The sequence below is a fragment of the Phalacrocorax aristotelis genome, chromosome 3 (genome assembly GCF_949628215.1).
Source record: "Phalacrocorax aristotelis chromosome 3, bGulAri2.1, whole genome shotgun sequence".
NCBI lineage: Eukaryota > Metazoa > Chordata > Aves > Suliformes > Phalacrocoracidae > Phalacrocorax > Phalacrocorax aristotelis.
The window spans coordinates 78577188-78595514 of NC_134278.1; the positions used below are offsets into that span (position 1 = coordinate 78577188).

Here is an 18327-nt window from a genome sequence, read left to right on the forward strand (position 1 = left end):
TATGGGAGATCACCCCACCTAATATTATAGCAAGAGAGATCGTCACTGAACAGTAAGTCTCTGCAACTCGAGAAAAAAAAAAACAAACCAACCCAACAAATGAATTCTGCCTTACATCATTCCCATTCTTTGGTGCTTCAAACAGCGGTGGTCACTCAATTATTTGTGCGGATTGACACATGGTCGCTAAGGCTATCAAGGCTACCAGACCATCTCCAGGATATTCTTCCATCTCCCTTACTGCTCAAGGGGAAAAAAAAATCTCTCTTCTCACGCTAGAGACGTCTCTCTCCAGACAGAGGTACTGCAGTTGTTTCATCTCTAAGGCTTTAGGGAAGAGACAGCGTAAGACATCAAAGTGATGGAAAGCTCAGAATTTGGTACGTGCATATTACTTGGGGGAAGTTAGGGAACAAAAGTAGCAGTGGAGTTGCAGTATTTGATGAAGAACTCAGAATTGTTCCTACATTCTCAGAACAGGAGACTAACAATCTTTCACCCACAGGAAGTCAGTCAGTACAGGTTTGTTCACACTACCATAGGTACATTTTATCCTATAGAACTGCACTTTGAATAGATACACTATCTTCTGGGCGATCTGCTTGGATCAAGTAATTTATTGCCGATTTATAAACAGATACCGTGAATTAATACCACCTACTTATTTGTCATCATTGCTCTGCCTGCAGAATGATTATCTACAGAGCACTGGATCCTCAGCATTGCAACCAATTCCAGCTACACTTTGACTATAAGCGTGTAAGAAAAGAAACTCCCAAATACAGTAAAAAGCAGCAGAGCTGGATCCTACAGTCAGCTGCCCTTGGTGTAGGCAAAACAGCACATGTTGTACCTGCTCCATCAGTTAATCAGCCAATGTATACTTTAAAAATGAACCTCTGCAGCATATACTTTTCCATTACTTTTAAAGCTTTTTAAAATTCTAGTCAGGAAAAACCCCCCACTTCAACCTAATTTCTCCAATTTCAAGGGTACTTCTCAGAAGTTAGTATGTTTTTTGGCAAGCCTCACCAGGTGCAAGATATTTTTATGTAAATATAAAAGCTAGTTTCCCAAACGTTAGAACTAGATCTTGAAATAATCCTAATGTTGCCTTAACTCACTGCCAAATCCCTCAAGAAACACGTCTCGTACAAAAAGCTCAAAAGCACAGTTAGCAACCTTAAGTTAGAGTCTCAAAGGAAGGAATTTCCACTTTAGAAATACAAAAAAATGCTGATGTTACAAACAGTCCATTTATTGGGTCTTAAACTACGTACACAATTGAAATAATAATTTTGGCACTACGCTATACAGTGGTTACATCTGTGTGCTGACACTCATTAAATACTGCACCAGGAACACTGCTGTGCTTTGAAGTTTGGAATGAGTCACACACTCAGCAGGTAGATCACTCGAAATGTATCAGTGCTCCCGTAGGGTTGCATGAAAGTTGAAACACACACCAGTTTATGAGTTATTTCAATGTACCTCACATTCTATGAACTTCTCACACTAGAGTATGTGATGTCAGCATTTAGAGATGGCCACAAGTGTTGCATTAAAATCTGAGTGAGACACAGTAATAATGAGATACAAGAAAACCAAACAAAACCTCTGCCTTTCAGACGTGAAGAGATATTCTGTTAAAGAAAATAATTTAAAAAACTAATAATGGCATTTGATTTGATACAAAAGCCAGAACAACTACTGTATTAACATCTAAGTATGAATCTTTACAAATTAATCTCACAATGGTGTTATGTAAAAGGTTGCAAACTGTACAATGTTTTGTCAATGCAGTGCCTCTACAATTTATACAGTCTTTTACAACTATGTAACACATATTAAACATGTTGTTAAATACCCAATAGATATCAGTCTCTGAACAAAGCTACAGGCAAAAAAATACAGAGCTTCCACAATCTTCGAACAAGACATGCTTGCTCAGACAGTGACAATCTTTATGAGAATACGCTGTTAAAAACAGTCAGCCTTTTCACACTGTGCACACATTTCATTCTGTGAATTCAACCATCACTTGATAGTCCATAATTTCATATCTATGGGCTCTAATTATGTGGAAACACCCATAGTCTTTCACCCTTAAAAAGATGCAGATAATCATAGATTTTTATTCCACACATGGTCAAGCTATCTATGAAGACCTGGCCAGGCAGTAAGAGCTTTCACTCCCCACGTTTTGTCCTGCCACCATCTATACTGCACAGAGAAGATCAGCTATTTACATTTTGACAAGGAAGATACAAAAAGGCAATCCTGCCCTGAGGTGGACTGAATGATACAGAGCCCGTCACCTGATGGGTGCTCAAATCCAAGTAGCGAAAAATAAACTCTGAGAAAGATAGGCTCCTGGTATCGTACGTTGACTAGGTAAGAAGTTGCATCAACAGAATTGGAGAGTTTCACCAACAATATTCTGGTCTGCAGCACTCTGGTTCTGCACATCTTTGACATCAGAAACAGCTGGGAAGAAGGGTCAGAAAATGAGGATAAGAAATGTGCAGTGTAAGTCACTGTGTGCAAGAAAGCAGAAACAAGACTGATGTGTAATGCAGGCCAATGACAAGGGTCTTGCAATAAACTTATGACCAGGCCCTGCAAGCACAGTTAGGAGGCTGTGGGGCTCCCACAGCTGCTCCCTGGGGAGGTGAAATTCTTTTTGAGTAGAACCAGGTCTTTATGTTTCTATTTAAAAGTGGCTTTGATTAGGCATCAGGATTTCCAAAGTTTTCTAGATAATAAATTTCTTTTGAGTTTCCTTTATTTCGCAGAAAGGTTCCTACATCCTCATTTTTCCAGGAGAAACCTGAAAAGACAGAAAGAATGAATTAAAACCAAGAATTCAAACCAAGATTACTGCCTTATGCTATTACCACAGAACAAAATGAAATTATAAACTAAAACTTCTCTTAGAATACAGTCACAAAACGTCACAATATCTTAAAGATCAGAATCCTGTAGCATAACAAAGAGAAACTGCAGGAATGGATTCACTCTTTGGGGATGTGTGAAGAGAGCCAGTAGCAAAGCCACAATGTAGAAGAGGAAACAGTTTTGTGGCAGTCATTCCCCATGGTGAGGTGTAGACGATATACTGGACTGGGTGGTAGGCTAAAGTCCTCAGAGGCATCAGAAGTACAAAGCAGCAAGCACCTTGCCTTCAGTGAAACTGCCAGGCATTTAAAAGGCAGCTAACTGGCAGAAAATGGAGAAAAGGAACATCAATATTCAAGAAAACAAGCGTGAGCCTCTTGGCAAAACACTAGCACAATACGGGGACACACAAAAAGATGGACAATTATTGACCAAAATAAATCAGATCCTGACCAGGCCACTGGAGGTACAAGGGTCTTAATTCTCCCTGTGTTTTAGGGATTCCTCCCTACCCCGTGCTAGACTGGAGAGCTAGAATAGATTTTGTAAGATTGATACTTCTGTCAATTTCTATCAAAACAAATAATCTTACCCACCTATGCATAATAGCATGGTGAAACCAAGAGGTCAGTAAGCACTAGTAGCTGGTCATCCGTGAACTGCTGTTTATGCTCCTGCCAGTTGTCATGATGGGTCCTCCGGAAATTTGACAGCGTTTTTTTCACAGTCATCTGCGTAGCAGACAATCAGTATTGATCTGTATCAGTTATGGATTTAAGCTCCACGACAAAACAAACGTTGACTACAAGAAAAATAACTGCTGAGTAGAGCAATGTGTTTGAGCAGTTACAAAGGTTAGAAGGGCTCTGGGGAATTCAGCCCAGTTCCCCAGTATTTTAATTCTGACCAGTGTCATGACTCCAACAACCTTATGAAAAGGATTCTTTGACATGTAATTTTGAGTCTGGAAAAAAATAGACTCTTATAAAGTATCAGTCAAATGCTTTTCTCCTCCTCTTTTTCCTCTGGTATTTCAAATGAATGGTTTGGGTCTCAAAACATGAAAAAGAGTTGATGAATCACATAAGGCGTGCAGAAGAAACAAATCAGAGCAAAACTCTTGTTATTAAATAAAGATTATTATTAAATTAACAAAAGTCCAATCAGTTCAGTTTCTTGACTCAGGAAAGTACACCATAGCAAAACTTGTGAAATCTAAGGATGCTTGCTAAGCTTGCTACTCTGGTTAAAACAGCGAAAGTCAACAAAACCGAACAGACAGGGCAAAAGAATAAAGTTAAAGGTAACTATTGAATTAAAAACTTGTTTCTAGGGCTGCTTATAAAACCTTGTTTTAAAAATTTCAGAGTGATTTTTTTGTTCAGGTCGATATTTCCTAGAATGGCATGCACAAAAGTGACATTTTTAATTAAGAAAAAGACTATTTCCTCATTATATAGTTCTTGCAGCTTTCAGTTTATGCTTTAAATTTGAAAGCAAGAACAGAACTACCACAAAAAAATACTTCAAATGCAGTCCATGAGTTAAAATATATTTAGAACCATTTAATAAAAAGCAGCAGAAACTAAATGTCTCAATAGGTTCTTATTTTTTCGTTGGAAAGGGGGACTAAGAATGAGTCAAGCGTATTTTAGATGTGTTATATTGAATAGAAAAATGATGTATTTTTACCTCAATTGGCTGAGGATCATTAAGATGGGCACTGAGATCCATCAAGAGCTGCGGCATCCAGGTGGGTACATCGTACGGACTTGACAAAATACACGCACTAAGTCCTAGTACACCAGCATGGCGTTTAACCAAGTCTGCAATGGCAGGATATTAATTGACATTTGGCAAGGTGCAACCATCCTGTCAAAGATACTCCTCAATGACACGGCCAAACTTCAAACAGGTTATCAGTGAGAATAAGGCTATTTTTAACTGATGGGAATGACTGAAGAGAGCCTATATATTAAACAGAGGTGATCCAATTAGAGTAACATACTGAGACTAATATTGAGTGAGTTTTGACCCTGAATTAAAAAACCCCAACCAACCCTGCCACAGTAGAGAGATCTCTAGCTTCCACAGAACACCAGATAGTTCTACAGACCATACAGTCAAATAAATTCACACAAGTCTATGGAACTCCAGCTTGCTTCTGCTTTCTTAGAATCATAGATTCATTCTATGATTCTACCTTTCATTTCTAATGGAAGAATGCATAAAAAAATTCTGCAACTGCTGTATACTTTACAAATGTTTCAAAAGAGCTTCCTTCTCTCAAAGGATCTTTTTCTCTACTCAGTAAACAGCTCATGAACTGCATCTCCACTGTTCCCTATTTCTGTGTTCAGAGTGTTTTCTCAAATACCAGAACTATGTGACAATATGGAATCCCAGCCCTTCCGGGTCACATGAATGTGTCTCAGATGCACCAGATGTTTGGTCAGAAGACAAAGCCCCTAACTAAGGGTTGTTTTTTTTATTCTGGGTGGTTTTTTTGGGGGGTTGGGTTGGTTTTGGTGTGGGGTTTTTTTGTGCGTGTGGTTTTGTTTGTTGTTTTTTTTTTGAAGAATAAAACTGTGAAGGTGAGTAAGGAGGGAAATTATGTTGTGGCAGGTAAGGAAGTTTATTTAGTGAGGAAATAGCTATCTTTCATCATCTGCGTTCTTAACTATGTGAACTGAGCACATGGGGAATGGAGAAATCTCTTTAGTGTTAATTCTGGTAAAGTAATGAATTAGTTTAATGTAAGAATACATCATAAAAAAGATCGTGTGCTTTTTTTAGTGGTAGTGTGTTTTTATTCATTATGCTGCAAATCAAATTCTGGAAACACTTAACAAGGATTAGGATCTGCACTATGTACACAGAAACAGACAATAAGGTACATAAGGACAAGTGATTTGCTGTTTTGGTTTATGAATGCTTAGCAAGGAAAAACATTTGCATGGGCAACAGGCCTTATATTTCTCTGGGTATACAATAATTTTCTAAATACTGCTTAACCACAGGACAAATCCTATTCCATCTGGAGTGTTTGAGAATTTTGAACTGCAGCACAAAATATTTATTTCTTCCTAACCTGCTATCGACACGCATGGTTTTAGTATCTAAAGCAATTTTCTTACCACCGCAAGGAATTGTATCCACCACTGAACCCAGGTCTCGCTTTCGTTTTTTCGGTAACCTCATCTTGCACAGCAGCTCAAAATGGGTCTGCATGGGACCATCCATAGTGAGAAAATTGCACTGTAGCAGACCACTTAGGGTAGTAGCAGCCATTTCTCTCACCTATGAGGAGAGATAGTACATACCACAATTACTGAGTGCACAAGTACAGGAAGAAGCAGGTATCGATGCTGTTACTATCCTTTTACACACATCCAGTGAGGCCAAGTTACCAAACTCTGCCCACGAAAAGTATTTAAGATTTCATCCCATAGATCATAAACTACTACTAGTTCACTGTATGGCTTTTGACAAATTAATCAACGTAGTTCTATTGTAATATAGAACAGAACTATGAATTTATGTCACAATTTGTCATAGTGACTTGAGCAAATAATGTAATTAAACTCCATTGTCAATACATATATTATAGACTGGATTAGCTTTAGAAAGTTTCAAAACAGACTTTGAATAAGAACAAGGTGTCCCACCCCAAACAATCAACCTGCTTTACAAAATTTGGAATAGTTCCTCTATTAACATTAGTTTTACCAAGCATAAAAAGAGTATACTTGATTCAAAAGCATTTAGTTTTCTCCCTCAAATGTACACGGAGACAGAATTGACAAGGGCAGAAAAGCCCTTCCAAGAGCAGGTAGAAGGTTTGTTCATGAGACAAAGCTGATTCTGTTCTACCCGAACACAAGAATGAGAGGTACAACAGACACTGGATTAATAAGCCATGACAACTAACTTCAGTGGTTTCTGATCAACAATTCAGTTCTGTAATGCTCCAGCATTATTTACTTTTTTATCCCAAGTACCAGTTCTTTTCACTACATAAATAAAAAACAGAATTCCAGGTTGGAAAAATATTCTCTTCGGTAACACAGAAACCCAAAAGAATAAAACTAAATTTTCATCTAATTGCCAAACAATTCAAAATACAGATCTCCTTTCCCAGTCCTTTTTAAAAGAGCCACAACACATCGTTAGTGGGTTACAAGTAGAGACAACTCAATCACTTAAAAGCAAGTATAACCAATCAGTTTTACCAATTTATCTCAATCTTCCCAAACCATGAAGTTATAGGACTGTAAGATGACATTTAAATTGGAGCCCCTCTGAAACTCACTTCCACCTTCAATAACTGCAGGCTGACAAAAACCTCTCAACACTTACAAACTTGAAAAACCAAATCAACCTGTTGCAGTGCTGACAGCACTCACTGGATTTTTTGGTAAGTACATACTGTTACACGTAACTGTAAACAGAATGTTTGTCTGTCTGGAGTACAAACACCCACCAACGCTCTGAATCCAATGCAATGGATTATAATAAATTACATCCTTGAACATAATGTTCTGAACCTCCACAAAACAATAAGTATAGCTGCAAGTGCTGCAGTAATTCAACACAGTAAGTTAACAATAAGCTCTTGAGACTTCGCTTCATTCCATTTAAATTTCTCCAACTTATTATTCAAACGTGATCTACTTTAACAGCATAAAGTACAATGTGAAAGTCTGCCAGTATCGTTTATCAGCAATTTGTGAGTCTCTTAAGAACTAAGCTATTAAATGAAACTTGATGTGCTAATGCAAGGCCCAGAATAGAAAAACGCTTGGCTGTAAAGTGAGCAAGCTCCCAAGTGAACTGTACTCATTTACATCACTATTCCCTGTATTAAATCCACTTTCATTTCTAAATTAATAATCTAACTAAAAGGAACACTTTGCTGCAAGGAGCAAAGCCTTTAAAACCATACATTAACAAGCTAATCGTTCATCACAACATCTGACACTACATAATTTACAGATCATCGTACTCACGCGAACTCTGGAATATAAAAACTGCAGAGGCGTAGCAGAGGAATACTCTTCCAATCAAGTGTGGTTTGGGTTTGGGGTTTTTTTTTTTTTATCATAATTGACTGACCAAGGTCTACAAAACTCTAACAATATCAGAACAAACCCACTCAACAGCACAATAAAACCTAAATGCAATGCAAGAGGCTACTCACACAAAGAGAAAATATTCCCATTACTGTAATATTGCAGTGTAATATGAAAAATGTTTATCAAGACATGAATACTATGTATTCAGTACTCTGATTTATGAAAACATAAACATATGAAGCACCTACCCAGATAGCTTCCTAGATCAAAATATGGCTGAGTAAGAAAGATGCTTTACAGATTAGCTAGGCTGTCACTTTAACCATAATTCCAAGCTGAATACAGTCATTTTCACTTTTCCTCTATTTTTGACTGAGTAAATAGAATTATTTAGCTCAAAACTTGCTTTCCTGGACTCAAATCGTTCCTGCAGCTCTCTCCAACTGCCTATATGACACGAAAACTAGATGCAATATTCAATGGTGGTTATACTGCTGCAGGGCCACACCAGCTCTTACGTTCATAGGACACCATCGGCGCCATGACTCCTCTGACTTTCAGAAGGAGAATTTCCCATAATACCATTTAAGTAGAGAGAGCATTCTTCAGTTGTAGAGACCTATGCTTAAAGCTGGATACATGAAGTTTGTGTTCGATAGAAGACAGACTGTCCTGTGACCCACGTTCACTTTGTATTGCAGTTGCATTGCTATCCGACATTCAGCATGGTCATCTGACATGGTCACTTGCCAAAGTTTGTTGCAATGACTTTATGAAATCATCAGGACGTTTGAGAATTCTAGCAATATTAGAAGTGTAAACTGAATATTAAAGAATAGGAGCAGTATCATTTGGTCTGGCACCTTTGTATCAAAATAAGAAAAAAAAATTTAATGAAATGTATCTTCTAAATCCAAGATCCAAAATGTCAGTTCCACATGGTAAAGACACCAAATACTAGTTAAAGCTAGGCATTCTACTGAGAGCAGACTCATCTTAAAAATCCAGCATTAAAAAAATACATAAGAACTACACTGCAAGATACTGCATCTTGCCAATTATTATCAAGAGAGAACAAGATCACTTTTCAAAGCAAAAGTGTCCACGTTAACACGATTGTAAGTGGTTATGAACACAGATAAGTTTTTCTGGAGTTGCATCTCTGCAGTGCAGAAGAATAATTTTTGTATCTTTTATACAGCCAGATAAATTGTATGAGGGTGAATTCAAAGTGCCATGAGATCATCACGTAGGTGTTCTGACTGGTGTGGTTAACAACCCTTCGTGGATTGTCAGCTTTTGCTTTCTAGCTTGCTATAGCAAATATTGACGTGAAAAAGGAGAGCCCTCATCTGAAGACTGAAATTGGCACGGTTGGGCAAGTAGTTTAAGTGCTGTTCCTTAAGTATTACACACGCTTGTAAAGATAGTAATGTCAAACCTTTTAAGCCAGAAATTTTAACTTGCATATTCAAATTATTTCCAGTTCACTGTTCACAAAAGCAAGCTTCACATCTCAGGTATAACTACTGGTTTAAATGTAGCTTAAGGAAGACCTAAGCCAGGATGTTTGTTTTCTTGGCAGAAGGGTATCACACTTCAGAATCTTCTCTTTCTTCTAGAGCAAAAAAACCCACCCAAGCACTAAAAGAAGGATTTCTTTGGTATTTGCCAACAGCACCCAAAACAGTGAAAATGATGGCGCAGGGTAAATGGAACAGACTGGAGGTTAACACTAAAGATCCTTCACTGTGCTTGAACGTGATCAAACATACTTGAACTCATATAATTTAATACAAGCCTTCAGTTCTGTAAATGAGTGATACAGAATAAAATACGTAGTAATTTTCCCCCAGCTTTTGGAAGCCTGCCAGACAAGACTCGATGATGCACACCAGGCACCCCTTTTGTGTGGTTGGTTTTTCTTTTGTTCCTGCGAGCAAGCTTATGATCCTGATGTCGCTTCGAAGACCGTACTGTGCATTCACACCTACATCTTCAACTGTACACATGTACCACAGCCAAGATTTTGGATTTTATCTCCTTCCATTTGTATATACTGAAGTATCATGAACTCAAGAGATGTACAAAAACTTGTCAGACATGTCAACTTACCTTTTGAATCATGTAACACCACATCTGCTAGACAAATTCTGTCCTATTATGCATGCATCTTTCACAAAACTAAGAAAAATTTACTTATAACTAAAGAAATACTTCCTTAGTGATGTATAAAAAATTAGTTGTCATTAATAAAAGCTGATATGATTAAATGGGAAACAGATCTACGGATTCTTTAATAGTGGTTTTATACAGTTTTCACATAAGAAGGCATTTCACCTTATTGGAAGTTGAATTTTCTACCAACATCCATGCTCATGTTTTTAGTAAAATTATAATATCCCATATTTCAGCTGTATTTAAACCAAGAATGAAACAAAGCAATGTTCCATTCTGTTGAAAAAGTAGGAACAATGGAACTTAAAAAAAAAAAATCACTAGTGAAGTATTTGCTGAATAGCTGTTTTCCTGGAACAGAATATTAAAAGAAAAAAATGGAATATGAAGGAAATAAATCCTATAAAGCTAGTTATATTTTCAAAATAAGAAGAATGCTAAGCTAGAAATACTTTTTCATAAAGCTTTTTCGTAAAACTTGACAAAGGCAAGAAACTAGTCATGTGAAACAAAGCATTCAGAAAAGGTATTACTTGCCTCAAGCTGTTCATCTTCCAGGAGTTTTATAACCAGCCATCTAATGTCATTGACCGCTTCTTCATTGTTGAGAAAGATAAAGAGATTGTAGAACACCATGGTCTGGAGGTAGGTTAATATGGTATATCTAGCATGCCAAGAATTGCTTGTTGCTGTCTGCAAGGAAAAATAAATAATCAGGATGAGAAAGGAAGAATAGGAAGGAAAGCAGCTACCAGAAGTAAAGCTAACAACATTTAAGAAAAAGCTTTTGGGGACAGTTGCAAACAACTTCCCTTATTCATATATTTTGTTTCATACACTCTTCAACCTCCAAAGCACACACTTATTATTTAAATAATTATTTATTACAGGCTTTACTTCCAAAGAATACTGTTATTTAACAGAGACAGTAGTAGGTATTTGTTAAATAATTACGTAAAAGACAAAGTAGGCAAGTTTCTCCCTTTTATTTCCAACATCAGTTGTAAAACAGATCTAAACGAACAGAAATTTTGTTCTCCTTGAGAATATATGTGTTTTATACAGTGGATTTGGAAAACTAAGTTTTTTCAAGGTCCTCCACGTTCATCTCCACGTGGTTATGGAAGTCCAAATTATTGACAGCATCAGGCATGGGTGAAGCCTGGCTTGCAACACTGCAGTTGCTATTTTGGCCATGTGTACAGCTTACACCAATATTCTGCAATAGGCAATTTTACTACTGCAGATCAGTCTTGAATGACTAGAGGAAAAAAAAAAAAAATGTATTTCTTGCATGATAAACTGTATACAGAATGAACCATTCAATTCAAGAGTGCATTTCTGGTTTGTTTTTTTTTTTCAGAAAGCTGCAGCCATTGACAAATATGCTGTAAAACTACAAAAAAGCAGAGATTCAAGGGCAGTTCTTTATACAACAACTCACTTTGAAACTGTGTTTTGAATTATTAAGATCATGAGGAGATGTTTGGCTTAAACTGATACACTGAACTAAATTTTAGGTTGTTGAAATACTATTCAATTTCTTACCAAGATACAAGTTGCTTAAATGTTTCGAAGTAGGAAACAAAACAAAATACACTTACTCTAAGAATGTTTTAAAACACTTCTAATAAACTCTTTCCTTTCACCTCTAAGAAAATCAGCATTTGATTCTGTTTAAATCACAATTATTGCATAAAGTAAAATAAAAAACCCCCAGAGTGCATCAGGTAACAAGAAGCTTTAAGCTATTTAGACCTTACTCACTTGTTTTAGCACCTGAAGTACCAAAGGCACTTGCTGAGGATACAGCAAACCCTGAGACATTAACGACAGACACATCTTAGCATCTCTTTTGAGCTCATCATAGCTATTGTCATTTTCTACCGGTGCAATCTGTAGAACAAGATCAGGGGGGGTGGGGGGATGGCTAATGTTAGTAAATAAGCATTGCTAACAGCAAAATCCTGAAACTTTCCAGTTTCATCTCATGAAAGGAAAGTTATCTAGGAAAAAGACAATCAATATAATGCTGAAAGATTAAGTTAACTAGGAAAAGCAAGTAATATAATGTTAAAATATTCTCAGCAATAAGCTGTGGAAAAAATTGGAAAGAATCATGAGATTTTTGTTCCTTGCACTATATATTATCTAAACATTATCTACACAGTATGGCTAGTCTGAAGCTCCTAAGGAGGATTAAATGGGTGCCATCAAGACTTTGGTTCCCCAGTACAATTCTTTTGGTATCAAATCCAATTAATTTAATATTTTAGATGTAGGCCCAAAACTGAGAGGAAGCTTTATCAGTATTTCATGTTCACCTTCACAGAAGTAAACCTTTATTTTGTGGTCACATACATTAGTGTTAGATCATTGACTGATGTTTATATAAAAAGACAGACATGCTTTGGAGCATGCAAATATGTATTATTTCAGATATGTAGCACTGAATGACCCAGCTTCATAAAAGAATACAAGGATTAGAGGGGCCAGGAAAAACAAGAGAAGTACAACCATTGAGAAAGAATTGTTTAATCATGGAACAAAAGAAAACAACTAAAGATAAGTATCAGAACAGAAACAACATACACACGTTGATGAATTTAACACTTTTTCCTCCCAAATTACACATGTACAGGGCATTCACCTACAAGTCATTATTGTCAGGAGACCATTTAACAGGCTAGATTACCAGCTGTAAACATACATAAGCATAAAAACACCCCTTTTGGGCCTCCTCAGTACGCATGGTTTTTATTACCATTATTGGTTTTCTTTTTACATAAAAGTCCCTTATAACTTTGCTTTATATATAGAAGCCCTTTTTAATAAAACATAACTAATAAAGCAGCAATTAAAGCACATACCTTGAAAAATAAGGGTAGGAGCTGGAGTTGCTCTGTGACAGCTGTAGAGAAGGACCGTCCTGCGCTTGCCATCAACCACTTCAGAACTGTTTATATAAAGAGAAACAGTCACTGATTAAGATGATAAAAATTAGTAATAATCCCAAAACAAATTATACATCAAATTTATTATTGCAAGATTCGCCTGGGAGAATTTCACAGGACAGAGTGGACCCACATTGGTAGTTTGGCTCTGTAAAGGTGACTTTATAAACCTCAACTCTAAAACAACAGATAACCTCAGATCTGTGCTGCAACAAGGTAAATGTGTGCAACCATATGATTTGCAGACCTCAATCATCATGTCCTAAAATACCCCCATTTCTTAACCTCACTAAATATAACTCACTAGTTTTCAAGAGTTTAATGCCCTGAGTACGCTCATCTTGTTCGCCAACTCCATTCTCTTCCATAACATGATTCTGAATTTCTTCATCTGCTTCCATAAGGGGTTTAAGATTTTCAAGTATCCGGGTAGTAAATTCATGGACACGAGGAGATTTAGTTGCAGCAGTATTTGGCAAGGAAACATCTATCATGAATATGTAGGTCAAAACACTAAAAAAGCAAACAAAGAAAGGAAGAACATAAAATTAACACAACTACTGTCTAGAGAACATAGCTAAAAGTGATCCAAGATCAATTTGTTGAACTTTGGTGTTTGATATTTACCTCTTATATTGCCTCTTATATTCAGTTCAAAATTATTTAAAAAAAAATATTCTTCAAATACCTGTTTTGTAGATATTTGAATCAAGCAGGGTTAGACAATCACTAAGCTACAACCTCCCTCTCCTCCAAACAGATATGCAAGTAATCTTTAAGTCACTAAAAAGCTCTCCAAAGGATCCCCTGGATATTTATGGGCTATTAGGACTTAGACACAATAAAGTTGGTTTGTGGTGTTGTGGTTTGTAGGGGGGTGTGTGCGTTTGGTTTTGGGTGGTTTTTTTGTTTTTCGGTTGGGTTTTTTTTGAGGGGTGGGGATGTTTGTTGTGTTTTTTTAAGAGCTTTAGAGATATCATACATAAACAGGCCATATACAATAAAAGACAAAAACAGACAAGTCATCTGAAGTTTCTGAAGCAAGTCTGTTGACAATAATTTATGTAATTTCCATTACCAGTATTAACGCAGAGAGGTAAGCAGTCACCACTTCAGTGTAATTATTTAGATACTCAATTATCCAAATAATACAAAGAGAAAAAACCCCCAAGAATTGCAGAAGAGAACACTGACCTTCCTATCCTCTCTCGAACATTTTTGTAAACCTGCGTGAGTTTAGGTTCCAAGTACTTCAGCAGTCTATGCAACAGCTCCGGTACTCTCCATTCTTGCTGTGCAAGGCCACCTTGCAGTACATAAAGTCGGCTAGGAATGAGAACAGCTTATCTTCAGCCAGACAAAATTGTTCCTCCCTTCCCCAGTCCCCTCCAAGCCATGTTTTGGAACGTTTTGTGTGTGTCAATGCATAAAAGTATCTTTGTGTGAATTGCATGCAAAGATGGGTAAAAGTTACAGAATGAAACAACAGTACTGCTGCTACACCAGTTCCAAACCTTCACATTCTGTTAACTAGATTTAATTACATTAAAAAAATAACAGTGAAGAAACTGCCATTGTGTGAGGAAAGCTAATTGGAAAGGAGTGCTTTTGTTCCCTGCTTCTGCAAGCCAGCTGGCACAATATGCTCTCAATACATTTTATCCATGCTTTATTTCCTTCTTTATTCAGCCACAATAAAACAGTTAAAATTAATTTTACCATGCATCTACAAATGATCCTCCTTCACCACTCAGTGGAGATTCCAAAAGCAATTCAAATAACCAGTGCAGTTTCCTAGGGTCTCTGCTCTCCTGAAAATAAACGGGTATCAGAGATATAAACAAACTGGGCATTTTGAAAAAGTAAATAATGTATAAACAAGGAAAGTTTTGACAGAGATTTTCTTTTCATCCCTTGGGTTTATTCTATTAAGCAAGCACAAAGTTAAATATCTTTTCACAATGAACCTCAATAGGAGGAAAACCCAATGAAACTACACCCAGTTTTCATTATTTGGTAAATACAATGGTAAGAATAGAAGGATTTTTAGCTTCATTTTTGATATAGATGAATAATCATGTCTGAATTTTGCTAATTTGTCAGCCAGAACCCTGGCAATTAACTATACTGAGTTTTGCTGAGTGATTTAAAAGAATTACTGATCCAAGATATTTGTGACCTGTCATTTACCCTGCTCCTCAGGCACCACAACCCCCAGTCCACCACAGCGTAGAGAAATCTTACTGTATGTTAGAAGATAACTTGAGACTCAGTTTTCACAGTATAAAGCTAAACTGCACACTTTTAAAGCAAGAATAAATGTGTAATTTGAGTTCAAAAACACCCACAAAAATTGCATGCATAGCAAGCATACACATTAACATCACCCATTAACCTTATACAGCTCTACTAAAATACTTCAAGAAAAATAAGGCTTTATTTCCTTTTTATGTTATATTTCTCTGCAAAGGGCAGAAGAGAACAAAATCTCCAAAAAACTCTGAGATTTTAAATGGATGTTTCTTTTCTACTGTATTAACAGTTCCCAGTTTTAGCTGATAAAATATGCCCAAATACCTGTGTTTATTATTCTCTTATTCATATATTATTGGTAAAACATGACCATCTAGATACAGCTTTACAAGACCAAGAAGGGGATACTTACACAGGAGGTTGCTATGCACGTGCCCCAATCATTATACGTTTCCACTGTAATGTTGGATAAAGCTGTTCGAAGCAACGGACAGAGAAGTTTCCAGAGTTTTTCCACCTGCTCCGCAAAAAGGCAAAAGATTTGTCTATTTAAGGACAAAACAATTGTCTAACCTCTGTAAGCCCAAATCCTTCCATCTTTTCAAATAATGGAAAACCAATAATGAATCTGGAAGCAGCTATAGTACAATATTTACATAAGGAAATAAATACAATCAGAGGAACGATTTTAGGACTCATTTTAATTTTGTTTACAAGGTGTTTAGAAATACTGTGGACTATGTATGCACCATTTTCATGGTGATTTAAGTACAATTGTATCAGAGACTGCATACGCTTTGCTTTTGGTAGGACAGCAGTCTTGTACACCCCAAGGGCTTCCCCCCCCAGCTTTTAATTATTTTTTTTTTAATTAAGGAACTGATTCTCCCAGAATTATTTTTGAGCATAAAAATTAATTTAAAGATAATCTAGACAGCTAGGTCTAGACTAAATAAAGACATAATAGTCCAAGGTGGACATAAGCACTTATTCCAATTGGAAATCACAAACCACATCAGCTTTGCTATCTCCCTACCAGCAAACTGTTCTTAGTTTTAATCTCGAAGCATTTTAGTAACACCTGGTATTATATAGGCACCAAACCAAGCTATGAATTGTGCTCAAGGTTTGGCGATGAAGCACTAAGTCTTGCAACACTTTCCAGTCCTTTCTCGGACATAGGCGACACATTAAAAGCCCTCAACTTCCTCCATTTAATTTGTTTAATAATTCAAGCTTATTCCTTAACTTCCATGAATCACTCAAAAATACTACTTCAGCACCTTCTCAAATGTCCAGTGTTTAGAACCTCTTATTAAGCCAGCTATAATTTCAGCCACACATCTCTGGGTGCTTTCATGGGAGTCTGCCACAAGTTGCTCTAAATGGGGCTGAAGAACTGGCAAGAAGGCATCATCAAAGTTTCTGAAAAGGCCCTGTAAAACAAGATGTGAAAGTGTCTTCAGTAATTACCTGTCTAAACCATCGTCTTTATAAGAAGAGCATAAGATCATGAAGCACTTGACATTGCTTTGCTTTTGTAACAGAATGATATACAAGTGTCCTACGCACTTTTATATTACTGTAAATAAGATTCTCCAAGTAGTTAATCAGAAGAGAGGAGTAACAGGATTAATCATAGCAGCATACCTTTCAAAAAAAGTCAACATTTTGCAACACTGAGGTATAAGCCAAGTAGTGGGTGGCTTTTCCACACTTTGATAATTATCTACAAAATGGAAGCAATTTAGTTATTGAACTCCAGTTACCTTGAAGAGGCAAAATCTGCGAGGATTAAATTTGTCTTTTCCTTTCCTGTCTTCTAAAGACAAAAATTTTATTAACTGCTCAACAAATTTGGGATCAGAAAAGTGATCATATATAATTTGTTCAGCCTGTAACAAAAAAAAACAACAAGGATTAGCTGTAAGGTGCTTGGCAGTCACAGTGATATCCTGATCTTTCCAAGTCCCATTTTTCATTTTAATTCTATTTTTGGCTAAAATCACGCCTCCATTACCCATTTCAACCCTCATTCTATAGGGAATGTTGGGTAATGTTTTGCAAGACTCCTGATTTTTGTTGTCAATGATTTTGGATTGTTTTTCCTTTCGCTAGCACAACCCCTACAAAGTAGTCATTCCCACTGCCATCAATTGTTCTAAACTCTGATAAAGATTGGAAAGGGAACAAGAAAGTGCTTATGAATACAATTATTCCATGAAAGCTGGCAGAAGCTGCAATACATTAAAACAATAAAATTTTTCTTGTATGCTAACAAAGTATGAAAATGAAGTAGAAAAATATGATTCAAAATGTCTTGTGGGGATCTAGGTTTCAGAACAGTTATTACTTATTGCTTGTTAAAAACATGATTATATCCACACAGCCATGAAACTCCATAGCTGAGTTCAACTTCCACCTTGGTTTGCAATCAAGCAAAACAAATCTATTCCCACACATTTTGTGAAACCACTCTCTAAATGCCAAGCAATACTTGGGTTAAAAGAGAGAAGGGAATTTGACCTCCACATTGTCTCCGCAGTAACCTGTGGACAATATTAAAAGAGAAAGGGGAAGTAGTATTAAAAAACCCCACAAAACTGAAACATGCCAAAACCCTTACCTCTGTCAGCTCCTCCCTCCTTCGCCCAAGGTTTGGCTGATGCTCAGCTGGAGCATAAACGGTCATAGTTCTGAATATTTAAAAAAAAAATGCAGTTAACACATTTCAAAGTAAAATAAAGCTTTTGATAATTTGCTATATTGTGTATATTAAACAGGATTTATCATCAACTCCATAACAGCAAAACTTTTTTTTGTTGTAAATGTTCATTTAAGTCTTATTATAAAGGTTTTCATACAGGAAGTAATCCAGAACTATTAGTGACAGAATACTCTGCGTATTTTGCAACTACGTAATTTTCAAACATGCATACTTCGTTTTAAAAACAGCAGCTAAATAGCCA

General features: G+C 36.6%; 1 protein-coding gene across 1 annotated transcript in view; it reads right to left on the bottom strand.

The window, feature by feature from the left end:
- Positions 1–1237: 1237 nt before the first annotated feature.
- Positions 1238–18327, bottom strand: part of PSME4 (proteasome activator subunit 4) — a 67297-nt gene continuing 50207 nt past the window's right edge. The window contains exons 34-47 of the mRNA XM_075088096.1: positions 17985–18054; positions 17128–17253; positions 16642–16794; positions 15771–15875; positions 14825–14916; positions 14300–14431; positions 13410–13618; positions 13022–13107; positions 11919–12047; positions 10689–10844; positions 6036–6198; positions 4591–4724; positions 3495–3629; positions 1238–2830 (exon numbers count right to left, since the gene is read on the bottom strand). Of these exons, the coding sequence (XP_074944197.1) occupies positions 3495–3629; positions 4591–4724; positions 6036–6198; positions 10689–10844; positions 11919–12047; positions 13022–13107; positions 13410–13618; positions 14300–14431; positions 14825–14916; positions 15771–15875; positions 16642–16794; positions 17128–17253; positions 17985–18054 (1690 nt within the window). The 3' untranslated portion in view covers positions 1238–2830. The remainder of the gene's footprint in view (positions 2831–3494; positions 3630–4590; positions 4725–6035; positions 6199–10688; positions 10845–11918; positions 12048–13021; positions 13108–13409; positions 13619–14299; positions 14432–14824; positions 14917–15770; positions 15876–16641; positions 16795–17127; positions 17254–17984; positions 18055–18327) is intronic.